Genomic DNA, 18,702 nt, shown 5'->3' with positions numbered 1-18,702 from the left:
AATTTAAGGATTTTCTCTCTCTCCCACAACAGTTACAAACAAATTTATTCATTGAAAACAATTTGTTCAATTCTTCACCACAGCATGTTTTCCATGTCATGTGCAGTAGGGTAGAATGTGGCATGAAATATTTATCCAATCCGAAAGAGTCAGAAGTATCCTTAGGCTATACATTAGTCATATCATTGGCCATGCATTAGTCATTTAGTTTATTGCACTCTTGGTAATTGCCTGTTATTCAGTTTGAATGATTGATTTGACTTATTGAAATCACAGTCTTTGAATATTGAATAATATTATTTCATTGTAGATGATGCAGAAGAAGAAAAGGAAACTGCAGGTTATGAAAAATAAATCTTTAGCCTCCATGAGACACTGCATGTGTGTGTGTGTGTGTGTGTGTGTGTGTGTGTGTGTGTGAGTGTGGAACATTTGGTGTGTATGTGTTTGCCCATGAAACTGTTTCTTCTGCACCTGTACATGTGTGTGTGTTTTATTGTGTGAGACCCAGCTCATTCGCGGGTGTTCGCACCCATGTCATGGTCGTAGTTAAATGGTGATGTCATGTTGACAAACGAGCTGGTTGAATTAAATTCTCACTCATCAATAACAGCGTCGGTCGGGAATCAATAGCAGCCAACAGTGGCGTTACTGCTTCTGTCAGCGGCCTAACAAGGACCTATTAGAATGGACAACGCTCTCTCTCACTGTCGCCCCGTCCCAATCTCAACCCAGCAACACACACTTCTCATATCCTCTCTGCACACACACCAATAACACACAGCAGAATGCAATATTCACATAAAGCCATGCTCTGACATGATGTATAGATTTGTCAAGATAATATGGATATGATGCATGGGCTTTTATGAGGTTTGTTTGTTGGTATCTTTGCAATTGTTTGTGTTAGAATGTGTGTGTGTGTGTGTGTGTGTGTGTGTGTGTGTGTGTGTAAGATGTTTGTGCATCCTGGTTAGTGCCAATGGCAAGGTTGTGCAGGCTTTGGATCCCAACCACAGAGTTCAGATCCAACCCAGATTCAATCAATCCAAGGCAACACACATGCAGGAGAAGAAAAAGTTTGCTGCAGGTGTGTGTGTGTGTGTGTGTGTGTGTGTGTGTTTGTGTGTGTGGGTGTGTGTGTGAAAGACATTGCAAGTGTGCATGTGTTTCTATGTAGATGTCAATGCCTATTTACAGCCACAGAAAAAAGTCCCACGTGTAAAGCAAAAGTTATAAAACTTAAATTCAGACACAACACACACTGAAACACAAAATACAACAGGACACGTACAGCCACACACACAGACCACAAACCAACTACACCACTAGCTCCTTCCTTTCACTCCCTGCCTCCCTCAAACTTCCCCTCTCTCTGCTCCCTTTAGCGAACAAGCAGCTGATCCAGCTAAAGCCCTTGTTCCTGCTGTATTCCTTGTCTTTTTTATTAGTTTTTATTAACTTTGCCTCCCTCTCCCTGTCAGCACTCTCAATAATCAATGCTGATATATTGCCAATATCCAGCTCAGTCCCTCGTGCCATCTTTCACAGAGACTCTATTATTGGGGGAGATTGGCCCAATAATAATGATATTTATTATAGATATTTATTATCAGGGTTTGTGGCAGTGCTGCAGACGCACCCTGCTGAAGACTTACATGCCGGCAAACTCTACTCACAGACACATAAACGTATATAGACACACACACACACACACACACACACACACACACACACACACACACACAATCTCTCTGGCACTCTTTAATTTACACTGGTAATATCAGGCGATTATTCCCCATACAGATAGTGTAGGGTTATCAGCAGTGTTAGCACACAGTGGCCATAACCATCCATGTATTCACTCAATGTTATAGAGTCCGCTACACCTGCCCGTGTGCTTGAGTGTGTGTGTGTACAGCCCAAGGTTCACCTATGGCAGCCTTCCGGCACTGAGCAGTGTTTAGAAGCCAACGGAGGGTTGATGGGAGGGGTCAAGATTCAAACATCGCTTGGTCAGGGGAGGGGATGCAGGAGAGAGGGGACTGGACAATCTGGCCTCTTGCTCCACGCACCCCCCCCTCCTCATCCACATACACACACACACACACACACACACATACTCTCTAACCCCCCCAGGCCTCATCTACACCCCCTCCAACTCCCTCCATCCCTCCAGTAGCCAGGGCCCCAGACGGTAATCCACCCCAGTGCTCCTCATCCTTTCATGTATTGATTTCCTCTCCTGCGCCACGGTTACATGTCGCACCCACGTCATTGGGTCCCGGCTGCTTCTGCTAGCCCCCTGCCCCCTCCCCTCTCTGCCTCACCCGTCCACCCACCCTCACCCCCTCACAAACACCATCTTCAACAACAACAACAACACAACTAAAAGAGGAGAGCTGTGTGTGTGTGTGTGTGTGTGTGTGGGGGGGGGGGGGTAAACTCCCAAACCATCCAGGGGGAGAGAGAGAGACAGAGAGGGGAGGAAGATGTGTGGGAGGGGGGCTAAAAAAAGGGCAGATAAAGCACTGCAGTATTTCAGCAAAGCAACCAGCATTTTACAGGGATAGAAACAAACAGGAGAAGATGGAGAGAGAAATAGACAGGGGGAAAAATCTGCCCCTGGGGGTGCAGAGGATATTGTAGAAATTATCAGAGTGCGACACACGCTGGAAGTCCATGGCGAGAGATTTATTTCGAATTTGTCTTTGACAGTGAAATTCATCACGGAGTAGGCCTGTATCTGCTCTAATTCCATAGAAACATGAGGATGAATATAAGCCATGGTTTCAGTTCAATGAGAAAAAACATCAAGTTTCATCAGGGCAGCAAATACATGTTGTTTAATCAATCAATATTAACAGAAAACTAAAAAGTCATTAATTCAAATTAAGTGAGCTATTTTCCAGAAAAAAAATACAAAAAGCCTGTGGTTCAATTTTTTTTAGGATTTATATTTATTTAGAAGAAAGTATTTTGAGTTTTTTACAGTTTGAATTAACAGAACAAAAGGATTTAAGACAAAAAAAAATCAACCCTTTCTTTTTTTTTTTTTACAATGTCCCGCCAAACTAGTATGATTTTCATCTTTCTTTTTAATAAAATAAAAGTTTGAAGCCCTTAATATTAATAAAATATGATTATAAAATACACAAGGTCCAATCTGCAAAACAGCTCTTATGATCCTTTTTTTAAAATGTTGTTGGACAACTTCTTTTTCTAAAATGATTGCGATCATTCATTACAGTTTTGGGTTCTATTTCTTCTTATCTTACAAAAACATGTTAATATGAATATGTATATGAGGTTCAATCTAATCAATATGTGCTCAGAAGTGAGTGTGCAGTGTGTGTGTGCGTGTGTGTGTGTGTGTGTGTGTGTGTGTGTGTGTGTGTGTGTGTGTGTGGGTGTGTGTGTGTGTGTGTGTGTGATAGCTTCAGAGTGAATGGATGAAGTATGTATGAGACTGCGGGCTGGGAGTACAACGGGTCAAGGTTATGTTTTCAGTGTGCATTGGACGAAGTGTTGGTCCGTCTCTGTGAGTGTGTGAGAGGTGTCTGTTGGTCCAAGGACAGTACAGGTGAATGGCTGCTGTACTGTGTGAGTGTGTGTGTGTGTGTGTGTGTGTGTGTGTGTGTGTGTGACTGTCTTTTGATCACATGGGTATATGTCCATGAGCTGAGAGGGATATGACCATGTGTCAGATGTGTTTTTAGAGGAGCATGTGTATGTGTGTGTGTGTGTGTGTGTGTGTGTGTGTGTGTGTGTGTGTGTGTGTGTGTGTGTGTGTGTGTCTGCTGAGTCTGCAAGTTCCTACTTCTAATCTGAAAAAGCGGTCAGTAATAGTGACCATCAGGAGGTTGGAGCCTTATTGTCTGCAGGAGCAGCAGCATGTGTGTGTGTGTGTGTACATGTGTAATCTCATATAAGTTAAAACATGTCTTCTTTTTTCTCTCTCACATTTTCCAACCAGCTTGTGTGAAAGTGTGTGTGTGTGTGTGTGAGCGAGAGAGTGTGCATGTGAGCACACATGATGCGAGGGCCAGGCTATCACCAGAGCAAACACACTCCTCATCACGAGAAGCAAACAGCAGCTCAGTCCAGTGTATGCATTTTAAACACTTTATCTGTTATTTTCTACAACACACACACACACTCTGCTATGAAATAATATGTTAGTTTACATTTTCTGTTGATAAAATCTACAGGCAGAAATATGTAAACATTAATAGCTTTAGCCAACAACCACCTCTGTCAGTAATGTCATTATTATGACTTTTATTGCCTGCAAGCACAATAATAATGCAGCCATTAAAGAGCAGTTTTTAAAGCACCTTATATTTAATGTCACTGCACGCAGTATCACATTATCTCTGACGACAGCATGATATTGAAGTTTTGCCTCTCTATGCTGCTGACAATAGTTGCTTTTTCCTTGCTTGCTACTTGAAAGCACTTATCTTAAGTGGATCCATGGAGAGAAAATTGTAATTGCAACACAGTAACATTACATATGGTCCATATATTGTCTGTTGTGAAAGGCACTCAACTGCATGCTGGGACAGAAAAGCAGCAAATTACTTTCGAAAAGGTTAGTACAATTTGGTCAAGTGTGGTGGCTTTAAAAAGAAAATGCTATCAACTAAATGTCTGAATTGGAGCGTCAACGCTAACGCTAGGAAAAGGTCAAATGCACAGACAGATTTATAAACGCATATATGTTCTTGAGCACACAGAAAGAGACAAAGTTTAGATCGCATGCACATCCACAAGCATTCATGCGTGCATGGGGGCACAGGCACACACACACACACACACACACACACACACAGACACAGACACACACACACAGGCACACAGACACACACACACACACACACACACACACACACACAGACTCGGATACAGCCAATTAGGTCCACCACCTTCAGAGAAACACCAGTGGGCATGTTAGATTCTGAGTCCAGCGGGCCTCTAAAGCCTAACACAGTCATAAGCCAGAAATAACACACACACGTCTCCAGTAGGCTCTGCAGACCATGTGAAATAGCAAGGCAAAGACAAAACACTCCATTCCATCTCTGACATTTCCAATATCTGTCTATCCCTCATAAACCTCTGTTCACCCATAAAGTGGCTCATTCTTCACAGATGAACATGTTCCTTCAGAGCAACTACCGAGCTGGAAACTCACAGCCAAAAATGTCCTCGGATTCTTATTATAATTGCAAAATAATTGATTGTCTTTACATCTTACAGCTTTCAGGAGGGATACAGCCAGAAATGTTAGCGATGAAAAAGCTCTATTATAATAATGAAAACATATTGTTGATCTGGTGCAAGGATTTAAAAAACAGTTGTTCTATTAGGTGTTTGCTCTCTTGTTTTTCTCGATGTGTATCTACCTAAACTGTGTGAGGAAGCTTTTTCACAGCTCATAACTCTGTTTTCCCTTCCCGCTTCCTGCTCTCCTTCATTTTCCTCTCTCACTCTGTTAATTCACTGCACTGTCACCGGTCAGTGTATTTACCTAACACCAATCTCTTTCCTTTTCTCCCTCTTCCTCTCAATCCTTTTCTCCATCTCTGCCCCATGTGAAACGGTGAGACTGTGAGTGAGTGTGCCGGAGATTTAGAGCGGGGATCAATAAGAAATTTAAAAATCAATGCACTTAGCGCCAGGAAATCAATGGGCCTAATCGGGATGCCAATCGGCCCAGTCAAAACAATTAAGAGGGAAGAAAAATGTTTAACAACCTCCTCTCTCTTGCTTACATAGACACAGGGGAAGGGGGGGGGGGCGAGGGGAAGGAGGCCTAAAGAGAAATATCAGAGGCAGACAGAGAGGGATGAGATGGAGTGATATATGGGAAGGAAAGGCTCAGGAGAGAAAGCTCAAAGCTTAGACCCAAGGAAGACAGGATTGGAAGGTGGGGCAGAGAAAGGCAGGGAAGGAGAGAGGAATAACGATAAAGAAGAGTAAAAAGGAAGAATATGATACAGCAGTGACAGTAATCAAGGACAGCAAAGGAGACATGGAGAAGGTGAAGGATTTTGGTAGAAGGACCCTTTTTATAGAAATATTTTGGTGTCCAAAAAAAGGGAAGAAAACGTGTAACAGAGTTTAGAGTTACAGATCGTGATCACAAAAGTAATGCCCTCCCTATGGACAGATCTATTTGGTTCATCAAAGACACCCAAAGCAGCAGCTCCCTATGGTCAGATACAGTACAGTGTAGCACTCATCCTCAACAGCCAGCCAATCAACGGACAGCCGAGTCCCAAACAACCAACGCTTTCTAATCCACCGTATCGAAAAGTCAACATTTTTCTCCTTGCCTAAGTGTCCGATCGGACCAAATGTTTGTCCACCGCGGCAGCCTATGAGGAAGCAGTAGCTGAGTGCGGGAACAGCAGAATGTGTTGGTGGGTGGTGGGTGATGGTGGGGGGGGGGCTAATTTGGGGTCAATCAATAGATCTCCCCTCTCTCTATCTTCTGCCTACTCACCACGCTAAAATCAATGGGAAAGCCAATAGTTCCCCGCCCCAGTGTGGATTAGTGAACACACAACTAATCAGCCAGTCACTGAAACTGACATCTCAGCTATTAACCTATTGATACGGGAAGACACGTGTTGAACACATACACACACACACACACACACACACACACACACATACGTACAGAGGCACATTCCTATATAAACATATGCTGCAGTGACGAGTTCCTTCAGACGTGGATGCCCACAGACACACTGAGAAAATATTTGAAGGCTAAATCAGAAATCTTACAAAATAGCTCATGTAAAACTACAAATATTCTTTAAACTATGTGTGAGTGTAATTATTTGCCTTTTTTTTTTGTTACTATACCGTGCTTAAAGATGGGAATAAGAAAGCATCATTCAGAGGAGCAAAGTCCCCAATTAGACTGACCAACACCTTCAACAATGTCCTCTGATTCAGTCGCAGCCAGAGGCCACTTAGATTCTTTTTCCAGCCTCTCTCTGCTCTCCTGTCCGGCATCAAATCACATCACATCAAATCACGTGGCTCATCTTTTCTGTGGGATCCCTGGCTTTAAGGGTCAAAGGGGGGACTCAAAATGACTCTGTGCGGACGCCAGCTTCACTCTAATTCAGGCTACAGCCACTGGCCAGCCAGCATCAGCAACCGTTACAGAAAGAGCGAGTATGTGTTATCGATGAAGAGGACATGTTTGCTTGTAATGCTGTGATTCTGGCCATTCAGATTGATGTAAAATTTGGACAAATAAAAGAGATAACTTTTGAAAAACTGGCTGTCAAGATAGTGTGGTAATAAACCCAAAACAAATGCTGAAATGTCAGGATTTCATGGGTTAGCCTGTAATGTATTTCACACTTACGATTTGAGAAACATTCCACAGAAAAGCAGATAAGTGATTTGAAATATGCCTGTCAAAAATCATATTAAGAACAATAAATTGCGCAACTTAAAAGAAGAGTTCTTTGTGTGCCAAAACACCTCGCCATGTCTCCTCAGGAAGATAAAATAATATGTACCTGGCTCTTAAGAGGAGCACTACACAAGGATCATTTTTCAAAAATAACAGCCTGACTAGCTTTCATCCCTTACTTTTGAAAGCCCTCTTGTTTTCTGAGATTGCCTCTCCTTCCTCTGTTCCTCCTCCCCTCCCTCCCCCCTCCCCTCTCTGTCATGTTTTAGTTTTCATATGTTGGTTTTTGTTCTTCCTCATTTTCCCCTTGTGTAAAAAATGAAAGGCTGGAAATAGGATGAGTGAGGGGGGAAAAAAGACAGGAGGTAAAAGCAGCGAGTGTACATCGGTGGAATCGCCGTCTGCACTGCTGAAGTCTGCTCTCTCTCTTCTCATGCACTAACAGTTACGGACTACAACACGAGCTCCAAACTCCATCCATATACATCACACTCTGCAAACCAAACCTCATCCATAGCCAATGCAAAATGCGGCCTTTTCCCTGGGTTGAACTGCTGTATACCAATGTGACATTCCCACAGCATGACAAGAGGAACAGCATTGATCAGCCACAGAGAGCTGCATAAAAAACAGCCTTTAAATCACATTCAAACTTACAAGCTATTTGAAAAGCTAAAGCCCGTCCCATGCATGTTTTTGGAATTAGTTATCAACCATGCACATTGTAGTGTGACAGGCGCGACAAAGCAAGGATAACTGTCTGTCTTTTCCTATCTCCTTTTTCTTGCCTCTTGACACCCTTTCACCAATCCTTTTTCACGTTAAATGCACAAAAGAGAATGGAAGTGGGCGGCGTGTGAGGCGGAGTGGATTTTGTTTTTCTCTTCTCTTAATTTCCACGGTGGACCCGGGCGGTCATGGCTTTGCCGACACAACTCTACATTTAGGCCTAATCCGCACCTCTTCCTCCACACTCTTGTCGGTTATGATGGAGATGGAGAGCGAGAAACGCATGGAGAGGGAGAGAGACACAGAAGAAAAGAGCAGGAGAGAGGGAAAGTGTGAAGTGGTATTGTTAAGTTGTCCAGGCAAGTCCGGATGCATTGGTTCCGTATAACATTCCTATTCCACTTCAACAAACATCTGCTGCCATTCTGGGAGAACGCAATCCTGATTTCTCGCTTGAGACCCAATATCTGAACCATACAAATAGGAGGATATGGAGGGAATGTGATACAGACTTGGAATATGGCTCTTTCTTCTTATCCTGCTCAGCCACATTGATGTTTTTTGAGCCTTTCATTGCTCAGCCAAAATGAAGTCTTTCAGGGCCGAAGCTATTGACAGATTAAGAAAACATATCCTATTTTGTAGGACATGACAGAGGCTTGCTTGTTATCTGAATAATATGAGCAGTGCTGAGGTGGCACAGAAACATTATTTGTGAAACATTGTGTGGTTAAACTCAATGGTGAAATTACAGCCGACTCGCGCAACAAAATAGTGGAAGCGAAAGTAGTTTCTCACTGTGGTTGTAACATCAATTTTTTAGCAATTTCTTTCTTTTCATTCATCATATTGAAAGGAAAAAAACTCATTGCATTTAGTCATTTTGTTACATAATTGGTAATCGAAAATTCAGTGTACTATTAGGCTGCACATTCAAACCTTAAAATAACTGAAATCACTGAGCTACACATGGCAAGACTGTCAAATCCCTCACACAACAGAGGAACTGTCGGGCTGGAAATCACCTAGGCCAAATCACAGAAAATTGATCACATCCAACAAAATGGCCGCAGTGTCTAAAATTGGTGTGGGTTTGAGCTTGCCTGGGACCAAAAAAAAAATCTAAGGCAAGTGCATTGACTCCTGCAGAATAATTGTTCCTACAGGGAACATGATTTTTGGAAAAAAAAATCTCTGATTATTTCATTTCATTTGTAAGTCATTCAAAATGTTGACATTTACATCAGGAAGGAGAGTGGACAGCAGGTAACGTAATGAAAGGGAGAATGGACAGAGGTGGCGGCAAAAGAGGATGTGTGGATGATAACAAAGAAAACAACAGGGGGGGGAACAGAAAAAAAAAGTCTATGAGATGAAGGAGAGAAAATAAGGTGTGCTACAGTCATCTGGAGTGTGTAAAAGGGTTATGCTGAGAGGTGGCATGTTCAGATGCGATAGACAGGAAGGAGAAGAGGGAGGAGGTTGGTAACAGAGAGGTACGGCGAGAACAATTGAAAAAAGGCTAGTAGAGTGGGAAGAAGAGATTTAGGATTAAGGAACGAGTGTGGGGTAAAAGGAGGAGGATTAGGGGTTTGGGTGAGAGAAGGACAAAGTGAGCAGGCGGGACAGAGGAGCAGAATACACGAGCGCAAGACAGAGAAAGAGAAACTGTACAGGGCTTTTGACGGCAAGAGCAGGGATAAAAAGATGTATTTTTCCTGCTTCCTCTGTTGTCCTCCCTCTCCTCTGGGCAACTTCCCGCTGCTCTCCCCCTCTCTACTGCCTTCCTCCTCTGTCTGACACAGTGGAAAGATAGGTAGGAAACCTAATCGAGCCAGACACACCAGCTGCTCTCTGCTGACACTCACAGGCAGAGGGGGGGAACTACAGATACTGCTGACCAGCCAAAGCAAGACCCCCCTCACCTATCGGCCAGAGCAGCCATCAATCCGGCACAATAGCCCGGAGGAGGCTGGGGGAGATGGGATGAGAGGGAAGGGAATGTGCTCCTGTGATGCTCAATGGGAGCGCTTGCCACTAACAGTGTCAAATCTAAGGGGTTTGATTCCTGCTGGGCATGTTAGAAAAATGTGTGGGTGCACCGTGTCAGACATGCATTACCAGCAATGTAAAGAATGCCCAAGTTTCTGTTAATGTTATTTAAAACAGAGCTTAGATGATAAATGACTACAAGAATCAATAGTGTGACTTATATTAACACAATAACTATGAAATATGTTGTCGATTAAATAATAAGAGGAAAAAAAAAACAGTTATTCCTTGTCATTAAAATTCATGTAGTTTTGTTGAAAATGTAACAAATAAAAACAATCTAATGCTCTCTGGTTAATTTTTTAATAAAAGTCAACTGACATCAGTTCAATGCTAATGGAAAAAGGTGTGTTTGATTTTCAAATTTTAGTGCATTAAAGTTACATGACATTATTGGACAGGTAGTTGTCTTCTCTTTTGAAAATTAAAACCTCGATCGAATTATAAAAAGTTGATCATTGCTCGATAACTAATGTAGATATTTTGTGTGAGTAATAGGTATTGAAAGTGATTGTGCAAATTATTTTTTGTAGTGTGTTTGTGCTTTAAAGCAGATTTATAAATAAAGGTGGTGTTTCAGTAGTGCCAGTTCTTTTAAGAGGATTTTATGTGAGGCATTGTGCAGTTTACTGTTATAGGCAAATTAAAGGAAACAAATGATTATTCAAAATGTGCATTTGTGTCAAATAATAATTGTTTAACTGATTCATTTCGGGGGTTTTATATTTCTGCAGTGTAATCCTTTAAAATGGTCAATTCAACAAAGATCCAGTAGCTTGCAATAAATGAAAGACACTATAACCGATCAGTTCCACCGTATCTTAAAGGATACAACAATCATTCTGTAGTTTTTTCATAAAATTCTGAAACCTTTTCAGACTCAGGGCCCTTATATCAGACTAGCATTAATAATAATTTGGTAAGTGCAATCTCCACTCTGCATATGCACAATTGTGTTATGTTTTCATAAAATGGGGGAAAAGAAATCAAAGGTGGAAAACTGTCGGTGCAGCAGGGCGCCATGGTCGAGGGTTGACCAAGTATAAAGCCGAAGCAGTGATGCCGACTCTGGACTACGTCCTGCAGGTAAAATGGATGAGGGTCAGCGTGTGAGGGGAGAGACTGCCTGTCTGGTCATTGTGGTGGGGGAGGTAGTCGTTACGGACTGACCGTTATGGTGACAAGCAGTGACACCGTAAGGCTTCACTCAAGGGAATTAGATGGTGGACAGACGATGGGATGTGCAAAGGTTGTGTGGACATCGTGCGCTCGGTGCATTGTTCTTTTTTTACTCTCTATACATTAGGCAACCTGTGTGTGAACATGTGTGATTGATTCTGTGTTGCCATATAAATGTGTGAGAGTGTGTGTCCAGGCTTGATAGCACATATTGCTAATCGGAAGGGGGTAGCTGGAAAAAGGGGGTAGGGTCAGAAGCCAGGGTCAGGTGTTAATTCACTGCTTCAAACCAGAGCCAAGCACCAAAACCAAGGAGAGACTGCAGCAGAAGACACATCAACTAAAACCACAAGGATATCTTCAAGGTCCACCGCGGTAACCACCTCTGTCGGTCCCCCTGCTGATTTCTTCTTTAGAGTCCCCTTCACTCAAAGTTTCTTCCCTTCTGTCCTAAATTTCCCCTCCTCTAATTTTTCCTTTTCTCATCCTCTCACCTCTCCCTGGCTGGTCTGGTACACCACCTCCCCCCCAGCTGTTAGACCATAAAGGTCAGTCAGTCTGCAGGGTCATCAGTCTGGGATGAAGCTGAACTTTGACCCTGAGGCCCTTGATATATTCCAACCACAAACCCGCAGACACACTCACATAATGGACATGTGTGTCCTCACAAGAGGCCTGTTTCATTGTGGTCATTTTTGATCAATTTATCACCTCTCTTTTGTCACTTATTGAAGTCCTGTCTGTGTTGTTGAAGCCCCAGACTGTGCCGCACTGTGCTGGTTGAGCAGCCGGGTTAAGAAAGACAACGCAATCGATCACACGATCTTTTCGGATGATTAATCCAACAGCCGTTTATCAGCTAATCGATGCAGCAATGATCACGAAATGCCATTTGATTATATTCAATAACCACAATTGATACATGATTGTGGGAAAAAAACCACCATCCTCAATTGGACAAGCAGACAACACAGACAGCACACATACACACAACCAAAAAATGCAGAACCGACTGAAAAAAGGGCTTTTTCTTTTTCCTTTTTTGACAAACTGGTCTTAATGTAAATGTATTATTAAGAACAAGAACAACAGTGACAATTCATTGGACTTTTTTTTTTCTTTCTCTGATGTGTGTTAAAGCAAAGTTTCTCTCTTTATATGAAATATATTCTATAAAGCTTAGTTCATACCTGAATCTGCATCTTTAATTGTCAAAATCTTATATATTTCACATATTTCAGATATTGTTTTTAACTTTGACTATCTAAATTCATTTTACCTGGTGGAATTAATATTTCAGACAAGTTTATGCAGCCCACTTTTTTAAAAATGTTGTTTCAGGCTGAGAGTTTTTTCATCATGCAAATTCTGTATCAATATATTCTGTGTAAGCCGGTCACTTCTGGCCCCTTCTCGTCACAAAACGACGCTTCGTGCAACTGCAATCTTTCCGCCTTAATTGAGGAACTGGCCAAGCGACCTTTGACCCGCGGGTCATTACCGCATTGTGCACCGGGCCGCGGAGAGCAGCCACACCATTTGGGAGTGGAGTCGTGCACAGAAAATGGATTAATTTTGGATGGCCTGTAGTGCTAGATACCGGCTGGAAGTGGCCAGTAACAGAAACGTAAAGAAAACCTACATCAAAGCCTACAGAAGCGACCAGGCTTTCGAACAGAGACCACAGCCAATAAACGGTTTATGAAATGGGTCCTCGGACAAGCCGCAACTTTAACATAAACCATAAAATTGAATGTATCGGTTGTGGGGTCTGTTTCATGTTGATAAGGTGCAGGACGGGCTGTCAAGGTGCTTGTTCTGCAAAAACATTCCCAGGTCATATGCTGCATTTTCTTGTCACATCAAGTCAATCCTATTTGGATAATCTGAACCCCGCGATATTATTGATCGCTTTCCCTTGACACTGCTTTAAAATCGATGCTCAAATACGAAAAGACGATTTTATAATAATGGATGATCAACGTGATCAAAGTGCAGCCTAATAAACTGATTAATACACTTTGATATTGTTGAGTATTTGATTAGAATTCATCATCACTATATAAACTTTACAAATCTGCAATAGGACAATAAACGATCTTCATTTGGATGTCCTTAAATTAAGACGTCACTTTGTCTCTTCTCCGGACACATAAAACCTTTATCTGAAAAATTAAAATTAAATAAACGTTTTTGGCAGAGTTATTTTAGAATTATCCGTTGCTCCAGTTGTTTTACATTTGCGAGAAAGGCGAGACTCTACATAATAATTCCTGCAAAGAATAGCTCAACATTTCGTAATAGCCTACATTCCTCAACGCCTAAAGCAAAATCAAAACAGTGTGGATGCACTATATAAGAAGGCTGCTGTTTAGATGTGGAACATCAAGTTCAGAAATAATTCTGACATTTTTCTGAACTTCCCTGCAAAGGTTTTTGATTACCTAAGAAATTAAATTAAAATGTTGGACACCCCTAAACTACGTTTTTAGATTATCCTCAGTGTGTGGGCCCACATAAACGCCGAGTTCAGGGATTTAAAATACAAAATAAGACTAAGCCTAATAAACTTATTCTAATAAGTTTTATTTGAATAATATGCATAAATCTACAAAAACACATTTTAACTAAACAAAATCTGCATGAAAATCTGAAGCGCATGTTGGACTTGTATGGAGCTCGGAATGGACAAGATGTTTTAAAGTCGATATGCACAAACATATCTGCATCCGTGTTTACATATATCTTCAAACATTCGCATATAAAGGTGAAACTATAATGTTCAAAATGTTCGTTTCAAGCTCTTTAATAACTGTAAATCCTGCATAGAATTCTTTTGGGGATTTAAACTTTATATGCAAAGCAACAGTGTTTGAAGTTCTTCTTATTAGGCTACTGAAGCGCAATGCAAATAAACTCTCTTATTACGGAGAGTTATTGGTTTTATTTAATTTAAAAAAACAACAACAACACTTTCAATAATTTGCCAATAAAAAATGCAATAGTTAGCCTACTTTTAAATTATGCAGAACTTATGGAGAAGAGCGCACGCACACACACACACACACACACACACACGCACACACACACACACACACACACACACACACACACACACACACACACACACACACAAACACACACACTTTGCCAACTGATATTAAAATTATAGTGAATATACAAAGTTAAACAATAAGGAATAAAAGATGAACAACGAGAGGGTAGATGCAACGCAAGAAACACCAAATATTCACGAGCCTTATTCACAGAAGCGTTTTCACCTTATAACAGGACACGAGTCACAAAAAGAGAGATGAACAAATCAAGCAGTTCTATAAAAACTCGTGTGCAAACTCAGTCTCATTACTTTTTAAATATTACACCGCTTAAGGTGTTTTTTGGGCACTTCCTGAATAAAATGAAATAGAGTGTATCAATCAGTGCAGCAACTGTGAAAATCCAAAGGAACAGATTTTGAATTTGCAATGGTAATATCAAAATGTGTAGAATGAAAATTAAAATACACAAAGTAACCTTCTTTTACGGGCTTATGTGTTAACAAGTAATAGCATTAGCCTATAGGCTGTACCTGATCATCTGTCACTGACTCGGGGGGTTTAAAGTTATGTGCAGGGTGGTACACACCTTCTGTGGTTCATTGCTTATAAATATGATGACGAGTATAACAAATACGTGTCAACACTTTCAGTTTCCTATATTTTCTAATAACATTGCTTTGGTTTAACAATCTACAAGCAGCAGACGAAACGCACTCTAAATGTATATGCAGTTTTAATTTGCGCACAAACTTAAGGACAAGTTTGCGTGATGCTTTGAACAATCTAGACAGCACATCCAGCTTAATTTTTCATACACAAGTTAGGTATTTTTTCTCTTAAGCAAAGATGCAACCCTGAGACTCATGGCCTCTTATCAGTAAAAATAGATCACTGATACGCTTGTCTTTGAGCATGCATATTCTTAATGAACAATTATCCACTAAATGTACTTTAAGGGGAAAGTAATTGAGTGGAGAGTAAAATTCATAATCAAAATGAACAGAAATATGTTCCAAAGCCATATCTGATCCAAACCTCAGAAATGAATTAAAGACACCCCCACCCCTCCCTCTGAAGTGCGTGTGCGTGTGTCTTTGCCATGTGAGATTGTGTGCAACTCAAATCATGACACTAAACAAATGATATCTCTCAGATGTTAAAGCGACATTGTGAACGGTAAAACACTATATGCATGGACTTTCCTGCACCGTTTAAACGATACATTTTATGTTTGTCGAGGTTTAAAGATGACCTGGCACCGTGCAGGCAGCCGGATCACAGCGCGCGCTCAGCGGCCAGGCAGAGAAGGAGAGCCCCGGCTGAGAGGTGTTCACTGTACGCTCTCTTCTGCTCCACTGCCGGTGCAAGCTCCGTGCTCGGCTTTATAAAGCCCATACATCCCCTCCTTTTAATTGATTTTCTCATAATTAACTCAGTCTGTCCATCGATTTCCCTTCGGCGGCGGATCAGCCCTCGCCGTGCTGAGGTGTTGTAGTTGCTATCTGCGGGCATCGGGACACCGACGAAGTAAATATCGACCCCGCTGATTAAAACAAACACTAAGAGGCTAAATATCGCCGTAAACTGCTGAGCTGCAGATGGAATTATGCACTGATTAAGACACAGGTTGCCTAACACGAAGAGCTGATTGCACTCCCTCCTGTGCGTAAAGGGCTCCCAAATTCTACATCCCCTTTTGTAATATGGAATCAAATAACAAAGATGTGGCAAATGAAGGACAGTCAAAGGAAACATACATACTGAATACTGATGATCTCTAAAACTGCGGTCATTTTAACATATGTTCTCTTTAAAGCTAAACACTTCCGTGCTTCAGGTGTGCGTCAATTAAAATGTGGGCGCAATTATGCGCAAATTACGCACACTGCATTCATCAACATGGCAACAATCACACTGTCAGTATCGTCGTTATTGAGGCAATTACTGTGCATGATACTCGAAAGCGATGAGAGAAAGCTTTTTGCATCTGCAGAGCTGTAGCGTGGCTTCCGTGTATGCATGAAGCGCAGAGCATATTCGGAATCAAATACTCCCGCGATAATACAAGATGCAGAGCAGGAAAGAAGACACAACGCTATTCGTCCACGAAGCAAAGGAGCAAGGGAGAAAGAGAGGACATGAGGGAGAAATAGAGAGAGAGTAAGAGAGAGAGAGAGAGTCAGAACACGAGGGTTGCCCCGTGAATTAATTTCTACCTAATCAATAAAACAGAAAAAGACCATCCCCGCACACAAAAAAATCATTAGGACCGATATTTCTCGAGCCCCTCTCCACTCTGCTCAGCCTTTTCCCCAAGACGCAGCCATGAGGAATGTCAGGCTCTCTTGCAAGTGGACTAAAATCTCGCGTTTTAAATTGACACAGAATAGAGAGACCGGGATTTAAAAAAGAAAGGGGGGGTGTAGAGTGCAGCTGAGAGGAAAGGTGAAAAGACACATGTAGTAAAAGAAGAAAAGTCTGTGTTAGCCTTACGCAGATCCTTCTTCTTTTTTTACGTGTGTTTTTTTAGTGGAAATGAAATTTACCAGTGCTTCCATCGGTGAACGTCTCCATCCCCGCCATGCGAGCAGCCTGTCTGGACAAGAGAGGGATGGAGAGCAAAAAGATGGGGGAGAGGGTTCGGGGGGCGGGCAGAGGTGCATGTAAGAGGGGCCAGTGTGTGGGGCGGTTGATCTGGGCTGGGGGTTCAGTATTAAACTGAAGGGTGTAGGGGTTAGAGGTGAGGTTGGGTGGGTGTGGGGTGCAGATTTGGTTTTGGGAGGGGGCATGTGTCTGCACCCTAACCTTTAATGTATCCCCTTTCTCTCTCTCTCCCTCGGTGTCCCTCGTTGTCCCTCTTTTTCTCGACATGTGTCTCTTCACGGTTTCCATGGCGACCTGGTGGCTGTAGTGGTGCTGCTGCTGAGGAGAAAGAGGCACGTGCATGGGAAGGAAGAAGGAAGCGAGGGGAGATGATCGTTTAAAGTGCAAGGAGGGGATCGTTAACATAAATCTGAGGTAATTGGTTATCAGAGACATTTACATGACATAATATTATTGCAGAAATCACAATGAAGAGTTCTCTCAAACCGGCTGGTTTTCCGTTGTGCTTTCCATGCTGATTCACTTTTTACGTGCAAGATGTTGAAAGGCTCTATTTAGCTCCAGCAGCAAAGCCTCCTGCATATTAGATCACAAAGTTTGTACAAACAAAGCAGTGAGTGCTCTATAGTTAAGAAATAATACTTAGTAACATATTACTTTTCGTTAATTTCTGAATCTCCTTACGTAGCACAGGTGATTTTAATATAAGGCCTCAAATTGAGGGTTTGTTCTTTATGCTGCCACCTACAGGCCGCAGTGAATACAAGTCTTCCTCCTCACCATGAGGAGCAGATAAACCTGCGGCTCACACTGACACGAACACACCGTTAAAATGTTGAATAGCTTCATAATTAAGCATTTGAAATAAAATAAAATAAATAAATCAGGTTTTGTGCGAATGAAAATGATAGGCTCTTTGAATTTCTTGAAAATAAATAAATAAATAAATATATATATAACATTTATTGTGGGTCTTTTTATTTCTTTATTGTAGAGACAGAATAGTGGATGGAGTTGGAAATCAAGTAGACAGAGTGGGAAATGACATGTAAAAGGAGCCACCGGTCAGATTCGAACACATGCAGGTCATTTGTGTCCAAATCTTTTTCTGGCCTGATAATGCAGCTGGCCCGATTCCTTCTCACATTGTTGAAAAAATGTGCTCACTTTTTTTTTTTTTAGCATTTTATTTGAGATACAGTGTGATTCATCTGGCTACTAGCTGTACACCCCCACACACTATAGAGGTAAAAAAAAAAAAAACAAGGAAGAAGGCCTTTGAGAAGATCACCTAATCTAATTTTCTCTCCTCAATAAAAGCTGTAGAATTCCCCCCATCAGAGAGATGTACCATATGCTGCAGGGTGTACATATAATAAAGGCAGCCCCAGTGGGCCCACAGACGGCTGTAGTGTCTATCAGCTTTAGATGACACGTTTCGATAGAAGACTGATTTAGGCCTGAGCTACCACGAGATGACTCTAGTCTCCATCCAATCAAGGAGGTGCAGGAGAACACCTGCGGACAGTGGAATAAAGTCTGCAGGAGGATGATGACCAGTGTCCAGGCCAACAATCCAGCATTACATTAGCTTCTGCACACCAAGAAAAAGTGAACCATAGAACACAAACCCACGTC

The 18,702-nt window shown here is 41.8% G+C and overlaps 1 protein-coding gene across 3 annotated transcripts in view; it reads right to left on the bottom strand.

The window, feature by feature from the left end:
• The window catches only part of pou2f2b (POU class 2 homeobox 2b), a 59,783-nt gene extending 42,434 nt beyond the window's left edge, over positions 1 to 17,349 (bottom strand). The window contains exon 1 of one of the 3 annotated variants that reach the window (XM_079343058.1): positions 17,007 to 17,349. In XM_079343058.1, the coding sequence (XP_079199184.1) occupies positions 17,007 to 17,331 (325 nt within the window). In that variant the 5' untranslated portion in view covers positions 17,332 to 17,349. The remainder of the gene's footprint in view (positions 1 to 17,006) is intronic. The other 2 variants (XM_079343057.1, XM_079343054.1) reach the window with 2 other exon arrangements.
• Between the last annotated feature and the right edge of the window lie 1,353 nt (positions 17,350 to 18,702).

The sequence above is a fragment of the Symphodus melops genome, assembly GCF_947650265.1.
Source record: "Symphodus melops genome assembly, chromosome: 5".
NCBI lineage: Eukaryota > Metazoa > Chordata > Actinopteri > Labriformes > Labridae > Symphodus > Symphodus melops.
This window is presented reverse-complemented; position numbering and strand designations above follow the sequence as displayed.